Source organism: Cyprinus carpio, chromosome B6 (assembly GCF_018340385.1).
Source record: "Cyprinus carpio isolate SPL01 chromosome B6, ASM1834038v1, whole genome shotgun sequence".
Classification (NCBI taxonomy): domain Eukaryota; kingdom Metazoa; phylum Chordata; class Actinopteri; order Cypriniformes; family Cyprinidae; genus Cyprinus; species Cyprinus carpio.
The window spans coordinates 24,259,646-24,279,647 of NC_056602.1; the positions used below are offsets into that span (position 1 = coordinate 24,259,646).

The following is a 20,002-nucleotide window of genomic DNA, read 5'->3' on the forward strand; positions in this document are numbered from 1 at the left end:
GTCTTTATGATCCATGCATGTGAGCAAAACAAACAGAACAAAACACAAGCCGTTCAAAACAACCCAATGGAAACGAAATCACAAATGAGATCTTTGTATCTCAGTTGGACAGCAATAGGACTTAATAGAGACAAAAAAATGGAGATGGGTGAAGTATCTAGCTTGTGATGTGAAAAAGACTTCAGTAAAGTCTTTGCACAGTTCATCCAATAATACATATTTGCTGAAAAATTACTCACCCTTAGGCCACCTAAGATGTAAATGAGTTTGTTTCTTCATTGGAACAGATATGGAAAAAATTATCATTACACTACTTCCTCACCAAGAGATCATCTGCAATGAATGGGTGCCGTCAGAATGAGAGTTCAAGCATCACAATAATCCTCAAGTAATCCACAACAAGTTAACATCTTGTAAAGCAAAAAGATGAGTGTTTGTAGTAAACAACTCTATCATTAAGATGTTTTTAACTTCAAACTGTTGCTTCCAGCTAAAATATGAGTCGACTGTCCATAACACTTTGTCCAGTGAAAAAGTCATCTCATCTGAATCAGGAAAGAAATATGCACAGATCAAGCACTGTTTACAACGGAAAAGAGTCCAAACCGTTCTAAGCAAATATGTGGGTGGATCTGAACATGAGAGAACAACAGAGCATGGGCTTTTTCACTGAAGTAAGCATTGTTATGGTTTATGGACTGGTATTTTGGCAATAAATTATGAAGTTTAAAGTTAAAACACCAAATGATGGATTTTTTTCTTACAAACACATAGCTGTTGGACTCTCGTTCTTATGGCACCCATTCACTGCAAAGGATCCATTGGTGAGCAGGTGATAAAATGCTCATTTATTTTTCAAATCTGCTCCAATAAAGAAATAAACTTATCTATATCTTTAATGGCCTGAGGCTGAGCATATTTTATTTTTTTAGCAAAGTGTAATTTTCAGGTTAACTATTCCTTTAAATGAAACATAGCTGAGAAGTTTTATGAGCTATAAAAGAGCAACCACTGAGCAATAAAAAAAATATTTGCTGTAATATTACAACATTAGTCTAAATGCATTTATCTAATATTTCACATGACATTATGGCAAATGTAGTGTCGTCGAAATGCCCTGTGGATTTGTGGTGGACGATGACAGTCATCAGCCAGAGTAATTTAAAGCGCAAAACAATTTGTTCGGGTCTCCAGTGCCCTTTCTTTGTCCTTGTCTCTAAGTACAAGAAAGTACAGCTTAGGTTCACAGTTCACACAACTTCACAGTGGTTTAGACTTTTTGCTGCTGTGCATTTTGCTGAAGTAGATCAAAGCGCTGTACGCTCACATGGCAAATTCATCACTTGGTCTCTGTGGTGTCTTTTGCTCCCTGCTCTCTGGGTGTCTTCTCTTTAGTATGAGGGCATACAGACCCCACAGGCACACATCGCCCTGTCTGAATTATGATCTTACTGTACCATTGCTCCCTATCTACTAATGATGCTGTTTTTGTGTCAGTGGGAAAGCCAGAAAGTCCCCCCACCCTCTCCTCCATTCCTGAACCCATACACACACGCACACACACACACACACACACACACACACATAGCTAGTTAATGCTATTTTTCCATTATTCTCTTAGGACCGCAGATGTAAATTCCTGCCATCTACATCTTTAAAATATTGTTTCAACGCATCTCTCCCATTTATGTATATTTTAAGGCGTAATTAAAGCATAATGCTGAAGTTATCAAATGAAAGCGTTTGGACGAGTTCTATTAATTCCTGCTCACCCTCAGTTGGCAAGCGTAGAAGAATTCATCTCAATCTTCAAGGATTCTGCTTCTGTACTTATTTGCATATGCTCATTAAAATGAACGCAGGCGAGGAACACGAGTGCCGCTATAAAAAATGAAAGCCGAAACATTATGTTTAGTAATTAGATCTCCATTATTGATCTTTATAGAAACAGTAAGTCAGTGGAAGAAAGAGAAACAAGCAGAAATTGTTTTCTCAACATTATTACCATCAGGCCTTTTTTTCAACAGAGCTTTTTTTCACAGAAACAAAAGCAAAATCTCTCTCCTTCAATGATTTTATGTATCCTCTCTACTGTTATTGCCAATGTACTGAAAGTGTTAAAAAAAATTCTAAAAATTATATTTAAATTTATATTTCTATTAAATATTTGGTGTCTGATTTTATTTAATTTTTTATGTTTTTAAAAGAAGTCTTTTTTGCTCACCTAGGCTGCACAAATTTTATTTGATCAAAATGCAGTAAAACAATATTATTTTAATAAATAAAATAAAAATTAAAAACAAAAAAAAAAACCATTCAATATATTAAAAAACATAATTTATAATACATTATACACATAAACATATATAAATCATTCTAAATGCATATATATATATAAATAAATCTAATTTATTCTTGAGATGGCAAAGCTGAATTTTTAGCATCACTACTCCACAGTCTTCAGTGTCACATGATCCTTTAGAAATCATTCTAAATGCTGGTTTGTTGCTTAACATTATCAATGTTGAAAACAGTCATGCCACTTAATATTTTTGTGGAAACAGTGTGAAAGTTGAAAAATTTCTTAATTTTTTAATAACAATGTAAACATCTTTACTGTCATTTTTGATAATTTTAATGTGTTCTTAAAGGGATAGTTCACCCAAAAATGAAAATTTGATTTTTATCTGCTTACCCCCAGGGCATCCAAGATGTAGGTGACTTTGTTTCTTTAGTATAACACAAATTATGATTTTTAACTCCAGCCGTTGCAGTCTCTCAGCCTTATAATGCATGGCAATGGTAACAAAAACTAAAATAAAAAAACAAACACAAACACAAAAAAAAAAACTAAACCCTGCGGCTTGTGACGATACATTGATGTGTAAACACACAAAATGATCAGTCTTTGCAAGAAAATGAACAGTATTTATATCATTTTTTACCTCTGATTTACGCAACATTAGAACTCTTTTAAACGCGCATTCACAGCAGCAGGCGCCTGAGGCATCTTCTTCTTCTTATAAATGATATAAATACTGTTCAGTTTCTTGCACAGACCAATCGTTTTGTGTCTTTACACATCAATGTATCGTCACGAGCTGGAGGGTTTAATTTGGATTTTTCTGTGCATGTTTATTTTACTTTCATAGATTTTGTTACCACTGCCATGCATTATACGGCTGAGAGACTGCAACAGCTGGAGTTAAAAATCATAATTTGTGTTCTACTGAAGAAACAAAGTCACCTACATCTTGGATGCCCTGGGGGTAAGCAGATAAACATAAAATTTTCATTTTTGGGTGAACTATCCCTTTAATGAATAAAACTAAACTTAATTTCTTAAAAATAAATAAATAAATTACTGACCCCTAAACTTTTGAATGGTGGTGAACATAGTTGCTAAAAAAGTATTGGGACTATTTTTGAGGCACACAAATGTATGAATTGCAGTGCATTACACTTGCCTTTACAACTAGGCAGTGTCCAAATATTTTTTGTCTAAATTTGCAACAATACATCTATTGTTTTATCAAACTTTTTTGTAAAATTGTTGATTAAACATTTTTTCAAATTTCATTTAAATACTGTAAATGCCACTTTGTGTTTGTTCTATAGTACACAGATATTTATACATTTGTATGTGTGGCCTAAGACTTGTCAATTAGTCAAAATAAAGCCAGACAGCATTTAAAAACAAGACAAAATACTAACATTTACAAAGTACAGCACATTTTAAATGGCAACAAATGGTGATATTACCTGTAAATCTTCCTGTCATATTTCTGCAGACTGTGCTTCTAGTGCAGATACATCTGGGTCAGCCTTCAAACCTCCATGTGCTGCTTCACCTCCAGAGCGTCTGCTGACTACAGATGATGCTGCCCTTTGTGACACAGAAACTGAGCTCTCTCTCTGCGATGATGAAAACTAAGAGGAAGTCTTCACTTTCTCCTCATGCCCGCACTCAGCCAGAAAGAATCAGGCTAGCAGCAACCCTGTTGAGGATTTCACCTTTGGCCTTAAAGGTCACAAGCTGGTAACAGAAGGAGAGCGCAAAGATGCACGTCTGGAGGATGATTTTGTTGGCAGTGAGAGTAAAGAGGTATGGCACACAGACAACATACACATACTTTAACATGCAGATAAATCTATAGCTTCGACATTATATGATTTAGCAGGACTTGAGACTTAATTTAATTTAGTAATTTAAGCGTTCACTCTATTGGGCTATCAAGTGGCTAGTAGAGCTGCACAACAGATAATTAGAGCTAAATTGTGATAAACTGTGTACAAAATAGACCTAAAAAATTAAGTAAGCTCTTAGTCTTGTCCTACAGTAGACAGATATTCATATGAAATCACTAAGAGAAAATGCATAGTTTCTGTCAGATTGGATAAGTCGGATGGTATTACTATTTCATGAGGAATATAAGTTGGTGTAATCAAAGCATAATGCTGCAGTTATCAAATGAAAGCATTTGGATGAGTTCTATTAATTCCTACTCACCCTCAGTTGGCAAGCGTAGTAGAATTCATCTCAGTCTTCAAGGATTCTGTTTCTGCACTTCTGCATTTGCATATGCTCATTAAAATGAACACAGGCGAGAAACACAAGTGCCGCTATAAAAAATGAAAGATGAAACATTATGTTTAGTATTTAGATTTCTATTATTGATCTTTATAGAAACAGTAAGTCAGTTTAAGAAAGAGAAATAAGTAGAAATTGTTTTCTCAACATTATTACCATCAGACCTTATGTTCAGTTTTTTAAAAAAAAATTACAGAATGTGTGCACTTTGGCATGGCTGATGCCTTATTTTCTTTTCTTTTTTTTAAGTTGGGATTTTTAGCAGTCATTTAATTTATAATAATAATAATAATAATAATAATAATAATAATAATAATAATAATACATTTGATTTAAATAATTTTAATGAAATTTTATTTTATCCATCTATCCATTTTCTAAACTGTGTGTACTATGTTGGGTCACAGTATTATTGAAGTTTTTTATTTTCAATGACGTCAAAACAAAATACAAAACAAAACACAATTTTAAAAAAAAATATTCCAATGTCATCAACAATTTTTCACTGTTTACTCATTTTAATATTGTTTTAAACCAGTATGCATTTTTTCTTCTGTAAAGCAAAAAGAAGATATTTTAAAACATTACAATAAAACAATGAAAGTATTTATTAAACAGTTTAATATAAAAGATATTAGTCTCATTGTTAACTTGCCCTGATGTTTTTCCGAACCAGCATGCATCTTTCTTCTTTGGAACATAAAAGATATTTTGAAAATGTCCTCACAATTAAAGTAAAAATAAAATAAAATAAAATAAAATCTCCTTACAACAAACGTAGTTTTAAACAATAAAATAAAATAATCAGTGTGTATATCCAAATGTACTTTACATTTTGTTAATCCTTTAATTTTGTTAAAATTATACACTTTTGTTGAGACATCTGTCAAAGTAATCAATTCTCCTTTATCACTACAGATGCTTGTACTGTAGAAATATGCAAACACAACATCATCAACAATTCCCCATCTACTTAACACATTGTCTGCATTGTTTTCTTTCCAAGTTCCTTCTCAAGGAAGGAAATACGATCTAGTGGAGTCATCTGTTAAATACACACACACAACCTGATTGAGGCCCCTAGGGGCCCTGCCATTCAGCTGAATCCATGAAAAAAAAAAAACATCAGTTTTCTTCAGTTCAGTTCATTTCTGACGAGATGGCATTGAGCTCCACGGTGCTCTTGGATTCTGTGTCCACTGAAAGGAACATCATTCATTATTCGCAGCCTGTTTCGTCTCCTCCTGGGAAATCACTCTCATCTTTGGCATACATATGTTCTGCTACACTTAATTAGAGATTTTTGATTGATACCGCTGACAGTTTATTTGTTGTTTATTTCCCCCTCCGTCCCCACCCTTGATAAATTCCCTTTTTATGTCATTTTTTTTTTTCATCTGCATTCTCAAAAAAGTAGATGTCTGCATTTGTCTTCTTATTACTAATGGGAGATGAAAAAAAAAAGAAATAATGACTTGTTTGAGTATTCTGAACATTATGTTTATGTTGTACCTTTATAACTTGCACCTGTGTAAATCATTTCCACTAGAAGCAGAGGTGATTATATTCACCTAATGACTTTCATTAATGCTACAGAGTTGTCATCGGAAGACAGATGAAGCAGTAACATATTGAAACTCATCTGCAACAAAGCTTAATATCCACTAAACACATTGAGTTTCATAGATAACCTGCCCAGTTTAAATAAATTCATTGCAAATAGATATAGGGCCGCGCCAGACTGATGTGTGTTTACCAAATGTCAGCATTTCACATAGTGAGAGGAGATGACACTTTTTTTTTTAAACCACAAAAAAAAAAGAAAAAAGGCTGAAATATTAAAACTGGATATGAAGATGGAAAGAAAGGAGACAAAAACTCTGGCTGATCTGATGGCTTGGCTGGCCGTGCCCTTTTAGTGAGGTTGTCATCATTAGTGTGAAGCTTGCTGTTTAAGACCATTAGTGTAGATCAAAGCCTCACTAGTTTAAAGACCTTATCTTTTCCAAAACAGAGCAGAGACAGACAACTTTCTGGGCACAGTGTCACCCTGATTAATTACAGGTAACTGTGATGTTACTCCGCCTGCGCCAGACTGTCTTGCGTCGTGGCTATTAATGCGTTTCATCTGTGACAGCGTTGGCGTTCGTGGCTCCGAGACCCTTGCAAGAGATTTCATCATTCTTTTTATGACTCCATCGCAAGTTTGTTGATAAATTTAATATTTGTAGTTTTAGGGGGAATTTTGATATATTAACAGATTTCCTTCCTTGTGTTAATGGCCCAGGCTGAAAGAAAATAATTGAGCGTAGTGGCGTTATTAATTTCGATATGTCATAATTAGTGATGCTTGCTAAGGAAGTTTATTTGAAAAAGAAAGAGAGACAAAACAACTATTCCTTAAAGGAATAGTTCACCCAAAAATAAAAGTTTGCTGCGAATTTACTCCCCATCAAGCCATCAAAGATGTAGATGAGTTTGTTTCTTCATTAGAACAGATTTGGAGAAATTTTGCATTATTTGGCAGTGAATGGGTGCCATCAGAGAGCATAAACAGCTGATAAAAATAACACTATAATCCACACAACTTCCATCTAAAATACAAATCTTCTATTCATAAAATTGCTTTCTCAAATGAAAAAGTCGTCACATCCGAATTAGGAGAGAAATGTGCACAGATCAAGCACTGTTTACAAGTGAAAGCGGTTCAAAAGAATGAAAGTATGAAAAAGAAAAGCATGCCGTTGGATTTGATGTAAGAAAACATAAAAGGCAGAGGATGGGCGTTTTCACTGGAAGAAGCGTTATTATGGACTGAGGATGGCATGAGGGTGAGCAAACCTTCACTAAATTTTCATTGAACTACAGTAAGTCCTTTGTGTTACAGCCCAAAACAAGCAGAAAATCCCATAGATTTACACTGATGGCAACTAGAATATAATAAAGACTAATAAGCTATCAACTAGTAACAACAACCCACTACACATCAACCATTTCATGACTTTCGTCAAAAAAAAAAAAAAGTAAAAATTTAGTTTTCATACAAACTATTTCTAACACCAATTACTTCGTTTTGCTTCACTGGATGAAATACACACCAAGTTCCTTCAGAGATGTGCAGACCATTCCATTACTGCTCCCCCACCACCTCCTTCAGCACAAAAATACACAGTCCTACACAAGTTCTCTTCTGAGCCAATTAAGACTCAGGCCTCCACAGTCCAGCATGTCTCTGAAGGACCAAAGAGGTATGAACCCACCAACCCACTGCCTCTCACCCAATACCAGACAAGGGAGCGGACTGGATCAGTCCGAAGCTCGCAGAGTATTGCCTGATGGGGATACCAGGATATCTAGCAACAGAGCATCTGTGCGAGAGATCTCACTGAAGAATTCTGGCCTCCAAAAGGTGAGCCAGTTTACCTTTTGAAGGGATAAAAAAAGAAAATTCTATTATCATCTAATTACCCTCATGTCCTTTTAACCCTGTATGGATTTCTTCTGTTTTTTAAGATTGTCTTATTGTTTTTGTCCATACAATGAAAATCAAAGGGGTAAAATAAAATAAAATAAAACAATTGTATTTCAATTAAATAAGTAATTCATATGAATGCAAGCAAAAATCAAGACAAAATAAGATTTTTTTTTTCTATTATTAATCTCTATACAATGAAAGTCAATGAGGCCCAATGTTGTTTGGATGCCAACATTATTTCCAAACATTTTCTTATGTGTTCAGCAGAAGAAAGTAAGTCATGCAGGTCTGGAACAACATCAAGGTGAGTAAACGATGACAGAATTATCCCTTTGAGTAATCGGCACAAAGTTGCAAGCATAATTTATGTAAGATAGAGAAATGACCCGCAAAATAGTATAAAGAGCTGATAAAAATAACACAATAATCCACACAACTTCCATCTAAAATACAAAACTTCTATTCATAAAAATGCTTTCTCAAATTTAAAAGTCATCACATCTGAATCAGGAGAGAAATATGCAAGCATAATTTATGTAAGATAGAGAAACTACCCTCAAAATAGTATAAAAAAGCGCTTAGGTTTTGTGGAACCCACACCAATCACATGGCCTTGTGTTCATGTGGATGAAATGTTGTTTAACCATAGCAAGCATGCAGGGTTAGAGGGGATCAAATCAAGCACATACTTCAGCTGAATTGGTGCACTCCAGCAGAGTGGCTTGTTTATGAGGGCCTCTGTTCTTATTGTAATTTCAGAACTGGTGTGATTCTTATCTTCCCCAGAGGCTGGATATTTTAATCTGAATCCATTCAGATTGAGGGGAGTGGGTTGTGCCCTTGCATCTCTCATGCATTTGGAAATTGCAAATGGCAAAATTTTGCAAATGGCTTGGACACAGTGTTCTTTTGTCTTCATGATTTATAAAACATATTTTCTGGGGTTTTGAACTCCCAGCATAAAATTCTATTGATCAGAGGTCATTCTTTCTTAGCTTAGGCATTACATTACGATAAAATTACTATGTTTTATACATTTGTCCTATATAGACACAAATTAGATAATTCTTCACACACAGTCAAAACCTAATGTGATGTTTACATTGCAAAGACAATAAAAAAAAAAAATCATTGTAAATAAAGCAAAGATTACTGGAGTACGTTTTAGGAAACTACTATTTCTGTCTTTTAACTTCTACATTTCATGTTTAAATGTGCATGTTGCCATTGTTTTGTAATTATTTATGAAATTTCATAGCAATTTCTGAATAAAAATGGTTTTAAAGTAAATCCTATTCCCGATTTTTTTTTTCAGTGTGTACACTATCATATACATTGCATTTTAGTTTTATGTGAAAGGCATAATTCACGCCAAAATGAAAATGTACAGTACATTTAATCATTTACTCACCTGATATGTTGTTCCAAAGCTGTATGAATTTCTTTCTTCTGCAAGACGCAAAAGATGATATTTTGAGAAAATAAATAAATAAAATGAAATAATCATGTATACAGAAATAACCTACTCCCCCATCACTACAGATGCATGCAAGACAAATCTACACAAAAGATATTTTGAAGAATACCCATACAATTTTCCTGTTTTGTCCATAAAATTAAAGTCAATGGGGAACAGTATTGTTTTTGACTTCAACTGTATGGACAAAAACAGCTGAAACATTCTTTAAAATATTAGAATATCAAAATGACAGAATTGTTCGATAAACTTGAAAAGCAAAGTCTCCATTTACTCTCCATTTCATCTCATTGTTTACTAGGAGAAACAACTGGGATATCAAAGAGAACTCATTAGCGTTCTCTTAGAGGTTGGAACATGTTTGGATTTAAAATTTGGTCCAAGCATTTAGCACAACTACCACAGACTCTCACCACAGGTCTGAAACGGTCATTAACTAAATGCTTTAAATTGAGTTTGATGTGGGAATTACTGAGGATCATTATGGATGCCCCATAACACTACTTTCCCCATTTAAAGATGGCACAAATCTTTGATGCTGGTGAAGTTTGCTGAGATTATCTGGAAGGTTGCTCATAGATCCAGGTAGGACTTCATATAAGTGGATTTCTAAGCAGCAGGCAGCCATCCTTGCTGATGTCTTGGCCTTAATGGGGGTGCCAATTAGCTTGCAAGCTTTGATTGATTGCTTGCTAATTAGCTATACCAAGAAATGATCAGTCTCATTACAAAGTGGCACTGATGAAGTAATGAGTTTTTTGGGATTTACAGGTGAGTGTCGATGAGAGGGTTCAAACTTTGGGCTCCAGCAGGTGTGATCTGAGGAGAAGTCAAGATGAAGATGATGAGGATGATGAGCTGCAAATGTTGGCCAGTTTGAAGAGAGATAAGGACACATGGACAAGGGCGGCCCGGGACTTAGTGCATCACAGGTAGGAAATGAATATTCATATTTCAGCCTAAATCAAAACTACAAAGCATTAAAGAAATTATATACAGCTATATTACGCATTTTTATATTTTAATATAAATATGTCAAATATTTTAATAAACACACTACTGTTCAATAGTTTGGGGTCAGTAGGATTTTTTTTTAAAGAAATTAACACTTTTATTCAGTAAGGATGCAATAAATTGATCGAACTGACAGTGAAGACATTTTTCAACTTACAAAAGATTTGTCAAATAATTGTACTTTTGAACTTTCTATTCTTTTAAGTAATCCTGAAAAAGTTATCACAAAAAAAAAAATATCGAGCAACAAAAGTGTTTTCAACATTAATCAAGTGACTGGCGTAATGGCTGCTTTAGACTAATCCTTTGCAAAAGTTGCATTTGCAAATTGCTAACATTTCAAAAATTTTACAGTATTTTTTCAAATAAAGCAGTTTTCTTGTAACATTATATATATATATATATATATATATATATATATATATATATCCCTCAAAAATTTGTGGTCAGTAGGAATTTCTTTCAGTAAGGGTGCAAAATTGATCAAGTGACAGTAAATTTATATATACAGTTTTATAACATTTGGAAGGATTTCTATTTGTAATCTTTTGAAATATTTTGTTCTTTTAAACTGTCTGTATTTTTAAAGAATCCTGAAAAAAAAAAGAAAAAAAAAAAAAAAAAAAAAAAAAAATAAACATACAAAAAGGATAATAAAATATTTCTGACTTAATCCATATGACACACATATATATATATAAAACATTGAGCATTCAACATGGATAATAAAATATTTCTGACTTAATCCATATGACACACATGTTCTTTCAAGGTGTTAAGAGTCAGAATATAAAAAGACAATACCAGTAATTACTGTAAACACTATTTTATCTTCTGTCAGGTTCACCACTGCAACATAAGTCTGAGTGCAAGCAGCGATGACACCTCAACCTGGACTCAGTGTATTCCTTTGGTGGGCTTACAAACCACACACACATACACTGTACAGATATTTACGGCAGTTATAATTACAGAAGTCAAGCACATTGCCACACTTGAGCACAGCGCAGGAAGGCCTGAATTCCTTCTTCATTATTCGGCTCCTCAGTTATAGTGCTTTGTATGGATGAACTGTAGCTAGCAGGCAAATAACAGAGAGAATATTAAAACTGAAGGGCAATCAAACAGTTTATATAAAAACCTACTAATTAGAGTGAAATAAACTCCCATGGCATTTCAATATCAGACCCTATCCATCAGTTGTTGATTCTGTTGTTGTCTGTTGATTAGAAAGATATGCTGCAACTGCTAATCATGCCTGGTATTGAGAAACTGCAAATTAGTGGACCGTAAGTCTTTGAAAACATAGCAATACTGCCACCATCAGGTGAGAAGAACATGCACAATATTTAAGTGCTTCAAGTTGTGCCTCAGGAACCAGATTTTACATTAGACATCAAGTGGTTAAACGACACCGTGATAAATCATTTATCATGCAGAAGTAAAGGAAAACTGTTAAATTTTATATTCAAAGATATAGTTTTTAAAATCACTCTGAAAAAAAAAAAATTTGCAGAATCCACACCACAACAATAACGTCACTGAGGAATGATATCAGTGTAATCACTTTCTAATTTTTTTTTTTTTAGGCTGATGGAACAGCATTAGTATTAGACTCTATTAGAACAGACCTTCAACCCCGTTTTGATTCATGGCCCAACGGTTGAGAACCACTGCTCCAAACTATAAAGGCTTAAATCATTATTTTACAGTAAGGAATGCAGTTATCCAGAACATATTATTTTTTCCTACTAGACTGGAGCTAATAGTGGGCAGATATGGCCCCTGAACCAGATTATAAATATACAGTGCTTATTCTCTCTCTGCTTCACAGCCAGTGGATCAAGGCCAGCACTATCAGAAAGAAATAAACCCTCTTCTTCACTGTAATCCCAGGTAAGAGAAAAATACAGGATTGTTAGCCTCTCTAAGCCTGTGAGGCATAACTCTAAGCCATATGCTAAGCCTGTCAGTATCTTAAAGCGTTGAGGCTCAGACATGAATGAATCATTTCAGAACTTTATCATGCGAGTTCATAAGAGAACTCTCGTCAGCCCTCAGGCTCATGCACGTTCAATAATTTGGACTTCTGAAAAGTGGTAAGAAAATGTGATAGGGATAGCTTGGGCACTGAACATTTTGAAGTTTCCATTGACAATTGGTGTGCTCCACAAAATTATATGCCAGCCTTCAAAAGATTTGTTTGCCATTCATTTCCCTCCCCTTTTCTTTTATTTCCCCCCCCACCCTTTCTTTCCTCTTATTATATGCCAGCAGGTGGTGTGCTCCACAAAATTATATGCCAGCCTTCAAAAGATTTGTTTGCCATTCATTTCATGACAAACCTTCCAGACTATCTACCTAACGGAGCACCTTATTTCTTTTTGTCTCCTTTTTCTTTTCCTTAGTTTTTGATTTTAGTAATATATTAAATATAATAATCATCATCTTTTAATAACAATTTTGTTTATATAATATTTATATACACATTATTATTATTATTATTATTATTATTATTATTATTATTATTTAAAATATAGTTTAATCATAACAATAATTAGTAGTAGCAGCAGTATATGAATAAATGATAAGATTAAAAAATCAACAATAATAATTTAAAATGTTGAATAAATATTGGTTATTAAATATAACTATTTTGTTTTTATAATATTTATATACTACTTATAATAATAAATGTATGACAAATCATGATAATAATGATAAAATATTTATTATAAAAATAAAATATATTATTATTTAGTAAAAATATAAGATAATAATAACAATAACTAAAAACTAATAATTATTGTATTTTAGCATCAGTAATTAATGAATTGTATAAACAGAATTATAAATTATTTTAACATTATTATTAGAAGTAATAGTAGTAGCAGTATATAAATAAATAATACATTAAGAAGATACAAATAAATAAAAAATCTACACTCCAAATAATTAAACATTGTTTAGGAAGAAACTGATTCTGCATAATGACTGTTTATAAGTAGACCTTTAAATATAAATTAACTGATCAAAAATCATTTATGGAGCTGTGTTAATATGTTATGTATAACTATGGCTAGTTTCCTATGCAGAACTTTTCCTGTCAAGGGAAGCTGCCCACACTGCCACGCCTCGGTGATTAATTAAGCATGGTTGTCAGGGACAATGAATAAGCAGGAGTTCTGCATGTGCTCAGAGGCTTGTATATGTCACCTAGCTGTCACCGCTGCAGCAGAGCTCGCTGGGAGGTCATCATCCACCTCCCTCCCATCTCACCAGGTAGCCCGTACATCAACACCACATGGTGCCTTAAAAAGTGTCATGTAAATGAGAGAATATGAAAGAGAGAGACATGCAGAAGGGGGGTCTTTTTCATTCACAACAAGAGGTAACATGTTAGCAACAGAGCAGAAATTTCAGAAATGGGATTTGATGCAGCTTCGTATGATTCCAGAAGCTTTAGTATAAATAAACTATAAATCATAGGTTAAGGCAGAAGAACGTTTATTTTTAGGACCATTAAAACCCTGGCATCAAATTTTTAAAAGAAAAAAATATGTATTTATACACTATATTTGAATGACTATATTGTTTAACCCTCTTGTAGAGAATGGATGGATGTCCTCAAATCAACAGATGGCAGATGGGAAAGGAGACCACGGCAAGGTCTCACCCAGAGGTATGACACCAGAAAAATCCCCATCATGGGCTCATATTCTCAACCCTTTGTTGCTAAAAATAAATCATGATCTAGATTTCTCTTGGACGGAGAAGAACTGGTACAATTACATTCATGATTGATTTTTCCTTCTTCATCTAAAACCCACAGTGATATTTCTGTGACAAGACTCCTAAACTGTAGGCGAGACGGGGGCAAGTTAAGACAGTTTTCCGGATATTGAGTATTTCTAAAGGCAGGTTTATTTTTGAAAGTCTTTGTTAGAAAACATATTAACTGTTACTGAAAGATTTTATTAACCATTTATGGGGTAAATTGTCCAAATGAGAAATGCAAACCTTCGGGTTAAATTGCCTATTACATGCTACTGAATGGCTTTAACGGAAATCAGTTTTGAAACACAAAACAATTGCTATATATATATATATATATATATATCTATCATAACATATAGGGCCTGTCAAATGATTAATCACGATTAATCACATCCAAAATAAAAGTTTTGTTTACATAATATATGTATGTGTACAGGGTATATTTATAATTTATATAAAAAAAAAAACACATAAATTATATATTTAGAAAATATTTACATGTATATACATTTATATATTTATATTCTTATATTTTATATTATATATAAATATATTTAATATATAAACATAACATATTTTTCTTAAATATATACATGCATGTGTGTGTATTTATATATACATAATAAATATACACAGTATACACACATATATTATGTAAACAAAACTTTTATTTTGGATGTGATTAATCGTGATTAATCATTTGACAGCCCTAATATATATATATATCTATCATAACTTTTTTCTCTATCCACAGGGTCTACATTGCACAACATCAGTGGAGATGAAGAGTTTCTCAATTTAATGTATGATCTCTGCCTCAACTGTTACTTTGATCCACAATCTGGGAAATATTATGAACTGCTCTGATCCCGAGATGAGTTACATCTACAACCATGTTATTCAATACTGCCATATACATGTATGTTTTAGTTGAAGCATGTTGTCCTTCATAACATTTAATAATTTTAATGGAGATTTGGGATTTAAAGTGTTTTTTTTTTCTAACTGTTTCTGTTTTTTAGTAATAAATTTACATTCAATCTTGTTTGAGCTCATAATAGAAGTAAATTTTTCAGTAAGCAAGAAATAAACTCATATTGTTGAATCCATTTCAGTGTTTATTAGTCCTCCTAACTTTTTTTATTCAAACTTATAAAATAGTTCCTAGACAATTATGTAAAACGTACAAAAATAATAGAATACCTGCTATATAATTAAATTCGCAGGTTTTAAATTAATCTATTTTTTTTAAAGTGATCCTTCAGTGTACTGTTGACGGAAGTCTTCGCGTTGCCTCACGATCGGCCAATCATACACCAGTTACTCCTTTACGTCATTTGACAGGTAGAATCACTAGGAAGTAAACATCTATAATGGCGATAAAGTCGTTCAAGTTAAGCCACTCCTCAAATATGTTACTAAATGTGATTTTATTTAGTATTTTTAATGCGTTCGCCTTTGCCTTTCCGTCATACCGCGACTCCAGACAGGCAGAAAGTTTGGAGAAACCCACCTCAGCAATAAATGTTCAACAGGTTGGTTATCGACTTTCTTGCGTCAGTCTTTTCGCTATTAGTTTGCATACTTAACATCCACGGTCTTGTTTCGCAGGGTGCAAGACTCCATTTCGCAGTAATCGCGTCTGTTGTGATCGTTATTGTAGCTGCAGCAGCAGCTGCTGTCTTCATTATCCGGAAATACTGCTGTCCGCAGAGGTATATGCAACAAGTGTTTAATGTGACACTGCAACCTAACCTTACATTCCTGTTGGACGGAATAGTTTGCAACCATTTATACGAAAGTGTTCATATGTGTTGCCAAATCTGTCCCTACTAAGTAACAACTAATTTTACACTTTTATTCCAGTAATATAACATATAGATACTCAGAGCTGCGACAAATGGAAGCACAAAATGCAGCCAGAGAAGAGGACAATGATTCAGATGAGCTTAATCTACATATACATCAAACTTAATTAATAAAATACTTAAATACTAACTTCAGCTTAAGTTATAGTTAGCTCCAGTTTAGTTATTTCATTATAAAAGCACTACACGGGTCATTTAAAATGGATGTTCTTTCCACAGGACCTTTTGGAGTGAATCATGTAGCATAATTTATCCTTGACGCTTCTCTTCCTTTTTAATGCTGTGACATTATATGGCCAAAAGCATCACACGGGTCATTTAAAAACCACCAGGAGTTTCTGAAATATTTATATCTGTTCCACCATTTTTCAGAATGGATATATCCACCAACCAGTTAAAATTAGCTTTTTAAATTTGGCAAGATTGGAAGGATGAAAGATGCTCATTAGAGATAAAAGTTACTATGATTTACTTGCAGGCAAATAACTTATGAAAAGAGCTGTTATGGTTACTGTACCTGATGCTTAAAACTTGGTCAATATTGGAACTACTTTTTAAATGCACTCCTTGAAGAACTTGTTTAGTATTTTCTTGAATTTCTCAATGCAAGGCATGCTGTACCAAAGTCTGTTGAAATGATTGTATTTATTGTGCCTGACTTTTTCTTGATTTTAAAACCGCTTTATGATCTCAGGGTTGTTCCCACTTGATACTGTGAACAGTGCCACCGATACCAGAAGCACATCTGAATAAGCATTTTACTGTAAACCAGTCTTATCAATTGCAACGATGCTGTAGTTTGCACTAGTTTGCAATAATCTGCACTCATATGCTGGTAAAAGTGAAAAAAATGTACTAATGGCAGTGTTTGATATCACCTCTATTTTAATATGACAATGTTGATGGGGAATTATTATGTGCAGTCCAGAGCTCCATAATGGTGTTTCTATGAGCTCAGTTCATGCTGGGAAGTATTTTTGATGATGGAATTATGTATCTTTAGATTTTCATATTCTCACCTTCTTATCTGAGACTGAACTATACTGACTACTTAAAAAAAAAAACAGTTTGTGTAACTGAGAAGGAATAAAATGATATACTTAATATTGCTTGTGTGGTTGCATGCACTTTTCTCATAGATAGCCACAAGAGGGCATCACACAACTGTAAAATCAGTTTGCATGCACCAGCACATCTCATCTGTCTTAAGTTGACAGGTTAGGTTAGAATTGTTTGGATTTAATGGTACAACTACCACACCTTATGGTAGATCCTGTTGGGTCAGGTTTCACACGCCACCATAGTCCTGGGAAGTTTCAAACAGATAACAACTCCAAAGACAAACAAAAATACATTTCTTGAAAAAAATGAGATTTAAAGGTAAAGAAAACATTTTTTAACTTTTCTTATTAATTTGTATGACTGTTTGTATGTATATTGAGCGAATGTTACTTGTGTTTTTCAGATCATGTGCATGTTCTCACAACAATGCTGATCATCTTAATATGGTGTTTCTCTATCAACTGGTCAAAACTCCAAGAAGCTGCCAAATGGTTATGTAATGTAAATGGTAATCACATACAGTATGACAGCTTGCTAATCTCTAACATTATTAAAAAAAAATCTATTGTTTTACTGGTATGTTTTAGTTTGGCTAAGATTGGGGCTGTTTTGTATTCCAGATGATGTTAATGATTTTGTGACGGACTGTGACAATCTAGGTAAGCTTATTTTTTATGCTCATCTGTGAATGAGGTGGATATTGAGCTTATTAGGGTGCTTGTAGTATGTATTTTTATCGCAACCTGTTTTTTTGTTGTTTGTTTGTTTGTGTTTTTCTGGGCAGGTCTATTTAAGCCTCATTTTGGTTGCTGTCCGCATAAACAGTGCCCTATGAACTACTTTCCCTTTCACATTCACAGCGGTGTAGCCGATGTGGTGGCTGCAAAGATCTGCTTTAACAATACAATGTAAGGACTGTTACATCCTTTAGCTTATTCATGACAGACTAACACGGTGATTTGAATTAATTGTACACAATTCTGTCATCATTTACTCACCCATATGAATGCAAAATGAGGTACTCATCAGAACATTTGTGCTGTTTATCCATACTTTTCAAAGCTTGCAGTGATATAGCTTGCACATATTTAAATGTTTTTAGTGAATAACACCAAATCTCTGTCTGTTCCTCACGCTAACCTGTTGTATGGCTTGTAGCACAAAAGTCTTGGATTACTTAGATTACTTTTAAATTTACAAAATGACTTTCTGTGATGATGTTCTAAATGCATTTGTGCAGTAATAAATCTGTTCTTTGTGAAAACAATTAAATTTAATAAGTTAAAAACTATGAACATGGTTTAAATATGGCTATAGCTCTGAAACAAGCAAGATTAATTTTTTTTTTAAATGCTTGAAATTAAAATAAATCTGATTTATTGATTTTATATATATATATATATGTATGTATATATATACCTTGTTAAAACACATTCAGTTTATTAGTACTATATAAGTAATCTCTTATACTTGTTCCATTTTTATGTTTTACTGAGATAAATGATGGCAGTTTTCATTTTTTATGAAATATTTAATTAAATAGTATTTATATATGCTAAATGAGCGCAAATTTTCTTCTCTACAGCATCATGGGTGGCATTAAGAATAATGCAGGACAAGGGCTGAACATTGTGTTAGCAAACGGTTCGTTTATTAAAAAATAATTCGACAGGATTTAAATTTTTTTGAAATCTGAAATCATTTTCATATTTCCTTATGTTAAAAATATTTGACTGTATATTTATGCAAGTACTAATAATTAATAATCTATGCAAATCAAATTCAGTTTGATTAACGGACTCTTCTTTTCTTAGGTGCAACTGGTGAGGTTTTAAGAAATAAGAACTTTAATCTGGAATCTAGAGGTAGGTCCTTTAGTGAAATTGTTCTAAATCTAACAAGATGTGAAGTAAAACTATCGTGATGTACAGAACCACTTGTTCATCCTTCAAGGTCCTGAGGAATTACTTGTCTTTCTAATGACACTAAAACCAGGAAATATAGTGCTTGTGGCCTCACACATCGACCCTACACCAAAGTAAAAATGTGACAGCCTTCACACACCATCAACATGATTAACTTGGCTTTAGAGTTGAATTATTCATACATGTCTCCCTTCCACTGCCACGGTCTCTTTTCCAGGCTGACTGATGAGATTAGAGATATATTCAGTGCACTGGGCAGCACATTGGTCAAATCCCTGAAGCCCAGAGATGGCTGGGTATTCGCAGGCGCCTATGGAATAAATGAAGCTAGTCCTTTTGAAAAGGTTGGAACATTTTTATGTTTAAGTTTTTCATCCAATTTTTACATTTTACTTCGGTTTCATTTCAGTGAATGAAAATTGTTGTTTTTAGTTTTAAGTTGGTTGTTTTCTCTGTTATGTTTAGTTAATTCAAAATGATGTGAGGAGCAACGCGTATGAAGACTGGCCAGAAATGGGGGAGATCATTGGCTGCTTTCCCAGAATATCTGAGACTGAATAAGCCACAGTAACCAACCTCATATCACCACGTTTGGAACATTTGAAAATAGGACATTAACAACACAGTAGCAACACATTTTTTCTTTTTTTGCTGTCTTCCCTCCCTAAGCAAATAAAATTGAAGGAATAGTTTACTCTCGTATTGTTCTAAATTCATATGACTTCTTTCAAAGGAACACATTTGGTGAAAATTTGCATATATTTACCTTCCTCTTTATCAAATACTAGAAGAGCAACATTCTGCCACTATGAT

General features: G+C 33.5%; 1 protein-coding gene and 1 pseudogene across 1 annotated transcript; both read left to right on the top strand.

The window, feature by feature from the left end:
- The first annotated feature begins 1,112 nt into the window (after positions 1 to 1,112).
- LOC109056502 lies at positions 1,113 to 16,283 on the top strand (annotated as a pseudogene).
- Positions 16,284 to 16,420: 137 nt separating this feature from the next.
- LOC109056461 (protein FAM3D-like) lies at positions 16,421 to 19,883 on the top strand. Its single transcript, XM_019073660.2, has 9 exons — positions 16,421 to 17,582; positions 17,668 to 17,772; positions 17,885 to 17,923; positions 18,049 to 18,172; positions 18,850 to 18,908; positions 19,079 to 19,129; positions 19,218 to 19,302; positions 19,407 to 19,533; positions 19,655 to 19,883. Exons 1-9 carry the CDS (start codon positions 17,570 to 17,572, stop codon positions 19,748 to 19,750), a joined length of 699 nt encoding a protein of 232 aa, XP_018929205.1. The 5' UTR covers positions 16,421 to 17,569; the 3' UTR covers positions 19,751 to 19,883.
- Positions 19,884 to 20,002: the final 119 nt, after the last annotated feature.